The 14,572-nt window shown below is 47.1% G+C and overlaps 1 protein-coding gene across 1 annotated transcript in view; it reads left to right on the top strand.

Moving 5' to 3' along the window:
- The window catches only part of C12H13orf42 (chromosome 12 C13orf42 homolog), a 34,901-nt gene that overhangs the window by 17,349 nt on the left and 2,980 nt on the right, over nucleotides 1-14,572 (top strand). The window contains exons 2-5 of the mRNA XM_087912175.1: nucleotides 735-761; nucleotides 9,409-9,556; nucleotides 12,812-13,046; nucleotides 13,828-14,482. Coding sequence (XP_087768301.1) covers nucleotides 735-761; nucleotides 9,409-9,556; nucleotides 12,812-13,046; nucleotides 13,828-14,002 — 585 coding nt within the window. The 3' untranslated portion in view covers nucleotides 14,003-14,482. The remainder of the gene's footprint in view (nucleotides 1-734; nucleotides 762-9,408; nucleotides 9,557-12,811; nucleotides 13,047-13,827; nucleotides 14,483-14,572) is intronic.

Here is a 14,572-nt window from a genome sequence, read left to right as displayed (position 1 = left end):
TAGACAGGCTGGAAAGGGTGAAAGGGACTAGAGGCCCATGGAGGTTTCCCTGGCACTGGGTGCAGTGAGCATCTCCCTTCCCCTCCTCTGGTTGCTGTTTACATGGGAAGTTCCTATGGAAGGACTCAGGTCTGCAGATAATAACTCACAGAGCCCTGAAGAAAAGAAGCAGCCTAGGTGCCAGTAAGGCAGGATGACAGAGTAAATGCAGAAAAATAATGGCATTTGCCTCCAGGGAATCAGAAACTGAAGTGAGAACTGTAATGGGGTTTGGTTTGGAAACGTGCAAAAGATTCCTCCCAGGAAGAGCAATTCAAGTTTCAGCGTGATGAAGCAACAGGGCCAGGGGAGCTTGGACAATAATAAGCATAGCGCAAGCGAGTACCTGCTGTTCTCTGGCATGGACAACCCCTTCCCAGTAGCTGGATAAGGACAAATGGCAAAGGGGCCATCAGCCTACCCCAGGAAGCAGGCTACATGGCTTACACCAGGCCTTTCTAAACAGTTCAGGAGCAGAGGAAACAGTGGAGTCTACCTGGACTTCCGAGATCCTGGCTGTAGGACTCTTGAGCTCACTCAGTGTGCTGGTGACGGACACCCCATCCTGCTGGTCACCTCTTTGTAAGGTAGATTCTCCTGTAATGTCAGCTGGATCCTGAAACCCTCAGCCTCTGGGTGTGTGAGAGGAGGAACTGTCACAAGTGTGGGTCAGGGAGACCATGGAAGGTGGAAAGATTAGAAGCAAGCCTCATCTTCTGCATGTGAAAATATCCCCACATGCACTCAGAGGCGTTTCCAAGGGGACCCATGAAGGAAACACGCAGCTGTCATCTACTCACCACTGTGGCTTTAATACTTGGTACTCAGGCACCCAGCTCTACCTAAAGCTAGACCCCTATTGGTAATGTTCGAAACAACACAGACGTGATACTCTTCATTGTGGCACTAATTGCTGGAGTCGAAGTTGAAGAATAATCCAAAGATTATTTGTTGCCATGGTGCATGGCTATAATGGAAAACTATACAGCTATTAAGAGGGACAAGATGGTTCTCTGTAGACTAGGGAGCTGAACTCTGGGCACAGAGTGAGGATGGCAGTGTTCAGAGGTGTGTATTATGTATGACTCACTGAATAAACATGAGCATAAATACACTCGCTGTTTCTTTCTGAAAATCTTGTGTGCGTGTGTGTGTGTGTGTGTGTGTCCATGTGTGCCTGTCCATGTGTGTGAATGGATGTGTGCCTATGTGTTGATCAGAGGGCAACTTGGGGTTGATTGATCAATCTGTGCTTGATTTCCGCTGTGTCTGAGATGGGAACTCTTGCTCACTGCTGTGTAAACCAGGCTAGCCTTCCTGGGGATTCTCCAGGTGTTTATCACCTCGCCTGACTTCATGTGGGTTCGGTGGATCCAAACTCAAGTCTCCACGCTCACACAGCAAACCTCTGAGCTGTCTCCCAGACCCCAGGAAGATGGCTCAGTGGTTAAGAGCATTTGATGCTTTTCCAGAGGACTTGGATTGGATTCCCAGCCCCCATGAAATAGCTCACAACCACTTGTAGCTACAATACTCTGGTTAAATATCCAGTGCTTTCTTTTCAGCTCCAAGGGCACTGCACACACGTGGTACACAGACATATACACAGGCAAAACACCATAATAAGGAGAAAAACAGAAAATTTATCTATTTATTATTATGTGTGTGTGAACATGATGGATGTATGGGTCATGGCATGGCATAAATGTGGAGGTCAGAGACTATCTCCTTCTATGATTATGTGGGTTCCAGGGTTCGAATTCAGGGTTATTAGAGTTCTGCACTAAGTACCTTTATCTGCTAAACTGTTTCCTGGGTCCTCACTTTCTTTTTCTTGATAAGACTCATTTCACTGTGTAGCCAAGGCTAGTCTTTAACTCACCAACCTCCTGTTTTAGTCGTCTGAATCTTGGGATTATAGGTTTTCATCACTCTGTGTGTGGTCTACATGTTTGCTTATATGTCCAAAAAGAAATCTTGGGAAGACAGACAAAGATTAATTAAAGCATCCAGGACACAAGAAGAAGAGACTGTCATGGAAACACCCTCTGTTTTGAGCAATGGTTCAAAATTTGGTGAAACCATGAGTGCTGTTGTGACTTTTAAAGCATTAAACAAAAGAGTAGTGCTTAAAACTACACTCAGGAGGCAGACGCAGACAGATCTCCATGAGTTCGAGGCCAGTCTGGTCTACAGAGCCGGTTCCAGGACAGCTAGAACTGTTACACAGAGAAATCCTGTCTCAAAAAGCGTTCAAGATTGATATTGGTCTTGTTTTGACTTGATCTTGTACAGTAAGATATAGGAAGTTATTTTTGTTTCAATGTAAAATAGATACAAAAAAAAGAAAAATGAAAATTATAACATTAATTTGAGAGATATTCAGGATGTAGAGATCTAGGAAAAACAAGATTCTCATTTTAGTTAATGTAATTAATCAATTAATTAGCTTATGTTTTGATGATATTGGGAATTGAACTGTGTGCTTCATTTGTTCTAGGCAAGTGCTCTACCACTGAGCTATAGCTCCACTTTATTTTTTAGTATTTTATCTTATGTTTTTAAGTAGGGTGTCATACAGCCTAGAAGGCCATAAACTCCTGATCCTCTGCCTCCCTTTCCCAGGTTCTGAAATTTGAAGAATGAGCCGTACCCAAGCCATTTCTTGTTCATACCCATTTCTACAGCAACAACCCAAATATGCAGCAAGTTCATGGTTTTTCTTGGCAGCACCAGATAGCTGAGGTCCCTGGGAAATCGGCCAAACTAAAATCCAAGGGGAGAATTGGATGCAGCTTGCTGTAAGTGTTGGTATTCACTGGGGGAGGCAGAGGCAGGAGCAGAGCTCCCGGTTGTCAGTTGTCACTCCCGACAGCTCTAGGAATTTAGGCCAAAACCTCAGGCCAAAGCAGGATTCTTAACTCTGATGCAGAGAAGTATTTCAGGACTGGCTAGTGTATAAAGCAGAGTTTATTAATATTTTCATGTAAGCTTTAACACAAGGCTTGAGGGGGAAAAACGGAGAAGCACTCCAAAGAAAGGAAGACACAGCCAGGACAGCTGGTGACACACCCAGCACCGTGGGTGTGAGCTTCTCAGAGAGGAGTAGCAGGAAGCTACCTCTCCTTTGAGTAATCTTACAATACTCATGTATTGAATTTGAGGAGAGGTGTGAAGTTGAAGTTACTGCCTTCAGAGAGTGGCCCAGAAGTCGAAGTGAGCTCATAGGGTGGTTCTTGGGGGCACTGCACAAGATGACAATTGGCAAGGTCCCTAAGATGCAGGAAAGAAGAACATCTTTACTGCAAACAAAGTTAGTAGTCTTTTTTGAAAAATTTCAGGCCATGTCTAGGGAAAGGCATTCAGGCCTTAAACCTGACACATTGTTATCCGACCATAAAATATCTATATGTGAAAAGAATATTAACGGTATATCTTCAGCCTTTGCAGCAAATGTTAATTAATTGCATAGAAGTTGTGTTTCTTCGCTGGTGAGAGCCTTCAATCTGACTCCGGAGTAGGAGGCTGGTATAGGAGGTCCTTCTATATATGCGTTGCTTTCATTGGTTAATGAATAAAGAGACTGCCTTGACCTGTTGATAGGGCAGAGTAGAATTAGGTGGGGAAAACTATACTAAATGCTGGGAAAAAGAAGATGGAGTCAGGAGAAGCCATGTAGCCCGGCTGGAGACAGATACCAGAACTTTTACCTGGTAAGCCACAACCTTGTGGCAATACACAGATTAATGGAGATGGGTTAATTTAAGATATGAGTTAGCCAGGAATACAGAAATACGCTTAAGCTATTGGCCAAACACTATTGCAAATAGTATAGTTTCTGTGTGATTATTTCGGGGATGAGCAGCCGGGAACAAACAAGTGGCCTCCCATACAACAGGAGGCTCTTTCCCTTTTCCCTGTCTTCATCATGTTGCCTCAGCAGGACAGCAGTACCTGCTTAAGTAAGGCAACTATGTACCTGCAAAACCTCCTAGACCTGTTGACAACTGGCAATAGCAAAGCAGGAACTGGGAAGTCAGAGGAGGCCCAGAAGGTCACAAATACAGGAAGTTCTATCTGTTATCATAAGTGGATGCTCACAAAGACTGGCAGACCCTAAGCCAGTATCCCTTACAGTTCAGGCCTTTTGGAGAGACCAGATGCTGAGGGTTCCCTCCAGATGTTATCGTAAAAACCTCAGGCCAGATTATTCTTCTACAGCTCCTGAAACAAGTTTCCTGGGGAGGGGAGTGGGGGAGTTTCTGGGATATTGGGTCCAAGACAGCAGATGCAGAGGAGTGCACCACTTCTGAGAGGTCACATCCTCTCAGAAGTACTACCTAAGATTGGGACTGATCATAAAAACAAACTGTCTCCCTTCCTCCCACTACCATGCAGACAAGCATCTAGTAGGTCCCTACACTGCCAAGAGACAGCCACAGAGTGGAGAAAGGAGCCTCCGGCAACCACATCACAGAGGGGACCTACACCGAGGAGAAAGAAGCGCTTTGGAAATTAATTAGCCTCCACTTTAAGCATGATGTTTCAAGAGAGATTAAAAAATGAACCACACATGGTAACCATAGCAACAAAAGAGTTTGACATCAGCAGACTGCCTAAGACTGACAAAAAAGCCAAACTGAAGGTCTAGCAAAGCAAAGACAGCTTTCAGATACCCGTATCCACAGTGCCTATGGACAACAAATGTGCAGATTTTAACAAAAACATCACACGAGGAAGGGGAAACAAACGGAAGAGGTGTCAAGAAACAAGACACCAAACAGACAAGACTCGGAGTGACGGATGTTGGGACCAGCCGGAGTGAACTGTTTCTAAACAGTTTTTTTGATGCTGAAAAGTCTGAGTGGAAAGAGTAGAAAACATGTCTGGTGGAGAATTCCAGTCAGAAGACAGAAACTTTCAGAATGAATCCAATGACCAGACTAGAAAAGCATTCACAGATGCATCAGGAATAAGAAGGGTCTCCGGTGAAGGTGTTAGTTCCTTTTCTGTCTACTTGACACAAGCTGGAGTTATTTGGGATGGGAGCTTCAACTGTGAAAAGTCACCCACCAGTGGGGCCCATGGGCAAGCCTGTGGGCATTTGTTGTTGTTGTTGTTATTGTTGTTGTTGTTGTTAATGATTGATGTGGGAGGTCCCAGTTCACTGGAAGGAGGCACGCTCAGGTTTGTGGTCCTGGGTGCTATAAGAAAGCAGGCTGAGCAAATCATGGGAGCCAGACAGAAGGTGGCACTCCTCCACGGTCCCTGCTTCAGGGCCTGTCTATGGTTCTTGCCCTGAGTTCCTGGCCTGACTTTGCTGGCTGATGAACTGTGGCTATGAGATGACATCAACCCTTTCCTCTCCAACTTGCTTTTGGTCATGGTGTTTTATTGCAGCAATAAAAATCCTATGTAAGACAGAAATTAGTAGCTGCTGCTGTGACAGACCGGACCGCATTTTGAGGAGGGCTGTGGAAAGACTTTGAACTTAATGAGCTGTCGTGGGAACTTGGGGGACAATGCTTAGAGCAATACGGGTAATGGAGGCCTGGCCTTTGAAATTCCACAGGGAAGTTTGAAAGAATCCATTAAAGAATCTCAGGTGGTTCCGAAGTTTGAACAAAACTTCTGGGGTTCTGGTGAGCCGAAGCTAAAAGGATCAGCTGCGATTGGAAAGAGGAAGCATCTTGGAAGCAAAATCTTCAGGGAAGTGTTTCTCAGGGCCAGCACACAGAATCTGTGGGACAGGGAGGCCATGGCTGTACTTTGTGCTGACAGCTTAACTGGGTATCTAAGAATCCCTCAGATGGTCCTGGGTTTGAAGGCACGAAGAGGTCATGGATCAGCTTGGCACCAGGACGATGCAGCCTCAGTTGTAACTGAAGACCCAAGTTTGAAGAGGTTATGGAGGGAAGTTAAGGCTTGGTACCGTGTGACAGGGTTAAAGTTCCTGAAGAGAGATTCCAGGAGAGGCGATTGGTGCGGCCCAGCTGCAGAGACCCCAGCAATCTGGAGATGCCGGAACTGTGGGGTGACCTCTGAGAACAGCGGCAGCTGTGGAGTACAGGTAGCTGGAGCTGGAGAGACAGGCTGAGTGTGCTGTGAGGGCGCGGCCAGAGAACGTGACTCTCCGCATCTTCTGGAGAACAGAAGACCATTCTGAACGTCAGACATCAGACACTGAATTATTTATCCTTTTGGAGTTGAGTTTTCCATTGTTCATGTTGTGACTCTGCTCTGGTTCTTCCTTCTTGGAATAATAATAATAAAAAAACTTGCATTTTGATTTTACAGGAACTCAATATCCTGGATATCTTAGAGAAACTTTGGAATTTTACAGAAACTTTGGAATTTTAGAGAGACTTTGAATATTTCAGAGAGACTGGATATTTAAAAAAGACTTTGGGGATTTTAGAGAGACTGGATGCCATAGAGAAATTGAACTTTGAGAGAGACTTTGGGTATTTTAAAGAAGCTAATGTTTTAAGATATCTGAATTTTTAAAGTATGTGGGACTTTCAAAACCTGGAATATGTTTTATATTGAGGCATTGATGCAAATGTCTTAATAAAATCTTGGGATAAATAAGAAAGGTAAGGTTATAGTTGAATAAAATCAAGCTTATGTGTCATGTTCACAAGGGATCAATTGCTCTGGCTAGTTATTTTTTTTTTTTCTTTATGGCAACTTGACACGAGCTAGAGTTATTTGGGGAAAGTGAACCTCAGTTAAGAAACACTTAATTAGCCCCTGGGCAAGTCTGTGGGCATTTTCTTGATTGAAGATTGATATGGGAGGGCTGAGTCCCTGTGGCTAGTGTCACCTGAGGGCTGCTGGTCCCGGGTGCTAGATGAAAGGAGACTGAGCAAGCCATGGGAACCAGGCAGTAAGCAGCATGCCTCCATGGTCTCTGCTCCAGTTTCTGCCTCTGGTTCTTGCCTTGGTTTCCGGCCTGACTTTGCTGGGTGATGGACTACAGCTGTAAGACGACATCAACCTTTTCCTCTCCATGGTGTTTTATTGTAGTAACAGAACCCTAACTAAGATGCTGGGTTCACCAGCAGACAGCAGACAGACAAGGAAGGAATCAGCAGAGGTGAAGCCAGAATGGAAGATGAGAAACGCTCAGAACAAACTCAACAACAAAAGTTAACAGAAGAGCCAAGCAGCGCTCTGGCAAGTGTGGGACGGTAGAGGACCAACTCAAATGCAATCAGAGAAGCAGGGAGGGAGGAAAGCGGTGGGGGCCCAGTAGCTGTGGCTTTACAACGAGGACTGTACATGACAAACCACAGAATCCAGAGGCTTAAAATAATGATCAGGAAGATAAATCACAACAGTAAAACCTAGGTGTTTCATAAGAAAACTGCTGGGAAGGTGAGAGGGAAAAGGACATATTTTATACAATGGGACAAAGATTAAAAGCTACAGATTTCTCTTCAGAGACAACTCAGAAGACAATGCAGCATTGTCATCAAATGACTGGGAAGACAAGAATTTTTTGAAATCACCAAAATTTAAAACTTGTGGTCTTAGTGTATTTTCAGTTGCTATAACAGATAATCTGATGCTGAGTAATTAATGAAGAAGATAGATTTATTCTTATAGTTCCGGAAGCTGTGGAGTTCAAGGTCAAGGGGCTTGCATTCCATGACACACCCTGTTCTAAGTCAGAGATGGGAGAGAGTCACAAATAGGAAACATGGAACAAACAAGGCTGTGCCTGCAGCTGAGGTTGAAGTGAGTCACATCGGAAGTCCTGAAACCACGCGCAGCCCTTGGTACCCAGGACACCACATTTGCAGCGTCTCGGCTTTCTGGTGCTCAGATAGTGCCCAGCTGTTCTCTCTACTCCTGCTGTCCTGGGAACTGCAGTCTCTGCCCCAGCCTCCTTCTTGCTGCATTCCATCTTCCGGAAACACGGGAGGGTCTGCCTGCGGGAGGATGAGCTCTCCTTGCAGTGGGCTTCCCACTTCCCCTCGCTGCTCTCATTTTCAGCAGCTCCTTAAAGAGGGTTGGATAAATGTCTGAGAATAACCTCCCACTTTTAAGACAAGATATTCAGGTGTGTGCCATGGTCTTTTGACAGTCTTTCCTATAAGGAAGTTCTTTGCAATTCAAAAAAAGGAAAAGAAAATAGGGAAGAATTGGAGTCTGTGGTTACTGCTTCCTAGTCATACAGGGTGTACCCCACAATGTGCACCTAGAGATGCCGCCCCACATTCTGCTCCGTGACTTAATTCTGTTCATGTTTAATGCCATGCCCACTCAAAGCCTCACAGAATGGGACTTCGTGTCCCATCCAACAGCCCACATTGGTGAGCAAGTGTCCTGCTTGTCTCTCTGGAACGCCTCACGGAGCTTTTCTCAGTTCGTGTGTCTCTCGTGCCCACCTCACCTGAAGTTCTCTGTGGAGCCTACCACAGTACCCGGGCTTCATGAGGTGGGTGTCTCCCAAGGTCTCCAGGCCACCTCCCTATAAAGCAGTTTGGGAGCCGGTGTGAAGGCAAAAGAAGGGCAAATTATTTTCTCTCATGTCTGATGATAAATCTACGACCAGGCTAGAAATAGATGCTGTTGTCCTCCCTCTCACAGTCCCCTTCTGAGAGAAGAAATTCTGCAGCGGCCGCGGATCTTCCTTCCACAAGACCCTCCATCAAATGTGCCTTTACATTTCTTTAACTGACGTGCAATAGTTATGCACATTGATGTGCAGAGTGCAATGCTTTGATATGCGTGTGCAGAGAGGAGTGGATGATGAGCATTTCCACCGTGAGGATTTCTTAAACGCTTACTCTTTCTGCCGCGTCTTCAAGCCTCTCTTCTTGCTCTTTATAGACCATACAGTAAATTGTTGTAAGTACAACCTCTGCTGTGCCATGGAACTCTAGAACCTGTCCTGTCTGTGTTAGCCCACCTTGACCTCTATGTGCTTCTCCCCTTCTCTTCCCTTCCTCTCCCCTCTCTGGAGACAATTGCTTTAAAACCCTTTACTTCTACCAGAAAAAAAATCTTTTAACTTCTACATGTGAAGGATTACATGGGGTGTTTGTCTTGCAGTATTTGATTTATTTCACTTAAAGAAAGGGCCTCCAGTTCTGTCTACATTGTAACAAACAACCAGATTCTATTCTTCTTTGTGGATACACAGTATTCCATCTTTTAAAAGATCCCATCTGTCCAGTGATCAGTACCCTAGTTAAACCCACATCTTGACCATCAAATTTTCCTCTGGAACCTCACAAATACCAAACCCCACACGCATTTAGTTTTAGGAATATTAATTCTTTTCCATATTTTTGGCACTCAGAAAACTCTCAGGCAGCTCTCTCTCTCAGCACCCCTTGCCCCATTCTTCCGTTGCAGAAAGCGGCCTCAAGGAAATACTCCCAGTTCAGCACGGATGTGGCCGAGGCCATCGCCTTCTTCGACTCCATCATTGCAGAGCTGGACACAGAGAAACGGCCGAGGACGGCTGAGGTCGACTCGCCTAATGAAGATGTGGACTTTGATGGTGAGTGCTGGGAGAGGCACCCTAGTGTGCTGAGGGGAGGTGGGCTCTGAGTGGGCCCCTGGGAGGGCATCAGGGTCCACACCTTCCTTGCTGAAAGGGGCTCTTTCACTGTCGTGTTAGGCTTGATCCCTTTAACTTGTCTCAGTCACTCTTGTGGCCACCGCCTCAGCCTACATCTGTGGTGTTTTGTTGTTTGTTTGTCTATTTTAGTTTTTTTTTTTTAACTATTACTGTCAGGGTGGGACCCCCCTAACACTTCATGAGGAAAAGCAAGAGAGATGGTTCAAGAGAGAAGCTCTCAGTGGGGAATGGTGCCATACAGGGGTAGGTTTTGTAAGAGGGAAAAACATTCTAGAATGTGAACGTACTACCTAATGATGTACTCAGGATGACTAAAACGGGCTGGGCAGGATGGTGCACACTTATAATCCCAGCAATTGGAAGGATGACCTTGGAGGACAGCCTGGAGGTCAGCCTGGGCTACATAAGAAGACTCTGCTTCAAAAATCCGTAACGCGGGGCCTGAATATATGCCTCAATCTATAACATGCTTGCCACAAAAGTGTGAGGATCAGAGTTCAGGACCCAGCAGCTAGGTACATGTGATGGTGTGAGCGTATGACCTCAGTGCTCAGGAGGCAGAGACTGGAGGGATCCCTGCGGCTTGTTGTCCAACCTGTCTAGCTGATTCAGGGAGCAGGATAGTAAGAAACCCTGCCTTAAACACAAAACAACAAAACAAAAGGGTGGTGAGAAACCGAGGAAGGCAGATTCACAAATACACACAAAAACAACAAAGCCAAGCCAAAAAGCACACGGGCTAAAGAAGTACGCAGCTGATGTACAGACGCTTTATAAAAGAAAGAATTGGGCAAGTGATTTGAAAATTCAGTTCTGAACCTTCTTAAGCTATCCAGGGTGAAGCATTAGATAGAGCAGAGGTAAGGTGAGGTCAGGGTGCATAGCCAGACCCAGACAGAGCCCTGGAGATGGAGGAAGGGTGGGGTAAGGCTCACTTCTAACCAAAATGTGACTGGGGTCCTGGTAGACAGCAGAAGTCTCACCACTTCAAGAATTACTAGTGTCTTAATCTTTGATTCCATCTCCCTCAAACTGTGGAACTCATCAACAATTTTATTCAGGGTCTCGAACTCTTGACGACAAGACAATGGTGACTGGCAATTAGGTAATTCTTGAGTATTACGTAAGGCTCACCACATGGCAGGTAATTCTTGAGTATTATGTAACGCTCACCACATGGCAGGCTCATGGTTTACCGTTGCTCTGGCTGTGGCAAACGCTGCATTTCCACGACGGCGTCTGAGGTTGCAACGGTGGCACCCACTGTGGGTCACTCGACCTTGCATGCAGCTTTGTGCACTCCTGTTTCCGTGCTGCTCCTGCCGCTATGACAGTGGACTGGAAACTCACTAACACCGAGGCAAGGAGGGCAGAATCCTGAAGGACACGGGACATCTTAATGGTTGTAATGAGAAAGCACCCTGTGTGGAAGGCTGGGGGTGTAGCTCAGTGGGAAGAGAGTCTGTCTGGCACTCACGAAGTTCCAAGTTCCATTCCCAGCACTGCATGAACCCATGGTGAAGGCGCATGTAATTGCACCTGGGAGCAGGGTGCAGGAAGCTCAGAAGTCTAAGAATATTCTTGGCTGCAAAGAGAGTTTAAATCAGCCGGGGCTACATGAAGCCTTGTTTTCAAAACAAAACAAAATAAAACAAAACAAAACATAGACATAAGACAGGTCATTTTTCCAGGCATAGTGGGGAACATCTTTAGTCCTGCACATGAGAGGCAGTGGCAGAAGAATCTCTGTGGGTTTATGTAAAGGGTTCCAGAACAACCAGGACTACCCAGTGAGGCTCTATCTCAAAAAGAAAGAGAGAAAAACGGCCAGTGTTGTGTGACTTTTCCTGGGCAGACATAACATAAACATGCCTACTTACCCTGGGCTGGGACCTAGACAGACAACGAGCAACAGACCACAGAAACTACGGCACCAGTGTCCAGATAGGGGAACCAGTGCATTTTGATTGAGGTTATGAACAGGAGTAGGGGTGAGGGGTTTCTTACAAAAGCAGGGATAACTCAAAAGCACCTGCATCGCCAGGCAGCACACCCCAACACAGGTGACAACTCCGGAGTCCTGACGTCCTGCAGGACATCACAGTCCCGCATCTTTCTCTCCACAGTTTGGCGGCTCAGAGTCTCCATCCCAGCAGCTGTTTACAGTTATATAAACTCTAAACACACACACACACACACACACACACACACATATGTGTGTGTGTGTGAATTATAAATGTTTACAATGCTTTCTATGGTGTTGAGTAGGGAACCTCCAGTGTCTTCCAAGTTTTTGTTCTGGCACATATGACCTGTGGTGACCTTTCGTTCACCACTGACGCTGATAAGCACCTTCCCCACCCCCCATCCCCCACGCCCCCCAGGAAATGTGGAGGGAGGGCTGTGATTGGGAGGAAGGAGCCATACAAGAGCCAGTAATAGGGCTCGGTGGCAAAAGTGCCTGAGCCTGAAACATGGATTTCAACCTCCAGAGAGAACTGACTCCTGAAGGTTGTCTCTGACACCCCTCCCCCCAGAGCACCAATAATCGATGTCCATTGTCTAACAAATGAACCAGATGGCACACAGAAGCACTAAGAATGTAAAGGTGCTGGGAGCCACAGCTCAGCCGGCACGAGGTACCATCGCTCTCACAGAGGACCAGAGTTCTGTTTCCAGCACCCACACTGGGCTCCTGTAATTCTAGCTTCAGGGCGTTCAGCCCTCTTTTCTGGCCTCTGAGAGCACCCACCCTCACACTCACACCACTAAAACTAAAAACTAATTGAAAGAAGAAACTAAGAGACAAATCCCATCTGCAGGTCACTACCACTGTTAATTAATTAACCCTTGGGCATATGACTTTCACAGAGGATTTTCAACACACTCAGATTTTATTTATAATTTTACCTTGAACAAAAAATAGAATCTCTTTGAGCAATAAGCAGTACTTTGGGACATCTTTCCCGAGTGAGTCCGGATCTGGGCTCCGCCCTAGGCTCAAGCTTGCTGAGCCAGACTCCGTCCTCCCCCTCCCGCCTCTCCCCGCCCCCCTCTGCCCATGCAGCCTCCTATCTTCCTTTGCTGTGAACTGCCCGCCTGTTCACGCCCTCTTTTACGTTCCGCTCTCCTGATAGTGGCCAACTGCCCAGTTCACTTGCTTCTCTCTTCCAGTGGCAACCAGCTCTCAGGAGCACAGCTTGCATTCCAACTGGATTCTGCGGGCACCTCGCAGACATTCCGAGGCCGTCTCCGCTCCCGCCACTGCAGACAGCCGGTTTCGAAGGAGCACGGAACACAGGGTCACTGGCACCCAGAGGAGGCTTGAGAGACACCCCATTTACCTGCCCAAGGCTGTGGAAGGGGCATTCAACACCCTGAAATTCAAGCCCAAAGCCCACAAAAAAGAGTAAGTGCTTGGACTTAGCGGAATCAAGATAATCTCCACGTGCTTCAGACTCGTGGAGTGCTTTTTAGGATTTTACGGGGGGCGGGGCTTGACTGAGATGGTTTCTCACAGTCTGTTCTCCAGCAGCCTGGCTCACTGCTGTCCTCCGTTCAGACCTGCTTCCTCTCTGCGTATTGTTTAATGGCCTCTCTACCTACAGAGTAGAGCGCCAAGCAGAAAGTAAACCTACACTGAGATACTGTTGTGTTGGAAGGCACTGCCCAGCCTCTGCTGGGCAGAGCAGGACTTCCTGCTGGCCTGGCCCCTGTGAGGACCTAATGCCACTGGCTCCTGTGCCCTCTGCTGCCAGACCCTTCTCTCCCAAGATTAGTTCCCAGGACCAACTCCCTTATTCCCCTTGCCTTAGGCAGGGCAACCACTCAGGCTGTGCCACAGGACACAAGAGTCTGTTCAGACTCCATGGTTGACCCCTTCACAAGTCCTTCAACTCTCTGAGATACAGGGTTTCCTTGCTAGCATTTTACTCCCATAGTAATAAACCATGCACTCAACGTAGTGAAGCCATGATCCATTCCCCATCCTTGACCTTCTTCAAGGCCAGGTCAATGCCCCCCTGAAGTCCACCCACACCCCACCCTGTATCTCTTTAAGGTCCTCCCTAAAGCCTAGAACTGGCGGAACAATGGATAGTCTCAGAAGGAATGGCGTTAACTTGGGTGTCCCTCCCCTCTGTGCAGCGGCCAGCTTGAGTCTGACTTTCTCCCTTACCCTTCCCTTGCAGCCTGGGGAGCTCCAGACAGATCCTCCGCGGCTTCTCCCGAGAAGACACAGAGTGGGACGAAGCGCTCTTTCCGCAGGAGTCCCTGGGGGCTTTGGAGGAGGCTCACTTCGAGGCAGAGAATCCCAAAGGGCAGTGGCTGATTCGAGAAAGACTCTGGGAGCGGACCGTGCCCTGACCTGACTAGTCTTCGCTTGGGTCTTTGACAGGAGATTTGCTTGGGGTGTTGAGTAGAGTCGGAAATGAAATTATGAAGTTGTAACACAACCAAACTCCGACACTGCCCCACTAGTGCCAAAAAGAGCCTGAGCTTCCCAGGGGACATGTCCTGGGGACTCAGAGACTGGACTTCACACAGCAGTGGACAGGAGAGGAGGAGTAGAGCCATGCTGCTGGAGTCCTGGAGCAGAGGCCTCGAATGAGTGTTCCTGACGCCCTGCCTTGCCTGTCACACAGAGAAGATGGTGGAAATGGCTCCATGTACTCAGAACTGGAAAGGAGCTGATCTGGAGTTTCCACCCACAGCCTCCAGGGATGTGCCTCAGAAGCCCAGTGGTGACATCCTGAGTTCTTGAAGTCCTTTCTTGCAGGACACAGTCAAGAAAGCAGCCCCTTCTGCTCAAGGTCCTCTCAAGGCCTTCACAAATTCGCTTGCTAGGTTGTAGTATGAGGGCCGGCTTGTTGGGGTTTCTGTCCCGCCCAGTACCCCACAACTGGCAAGTCCCAGAGAAAATCAATCACACAGAGA

Source organism: Myodes glareolus, chromosome 12 (genome assembly GCF_982192425.1).
Source record: "Myodes glareolus chromosome 12, mMyoGla1.1, whole genome shotgun sequence".
Classification (NCBI taxonomy): domain Eukaryota; kingdom Metazoa; phylum Chordata; class Mammalia; order Rodentia; family Cricetidae; genus Myodes; species Myodes glareolus.
Note: the sequence above shows the minus strand (reverse complement) of the source record. Positions and strands in the feature narration are given on the sequence as shown.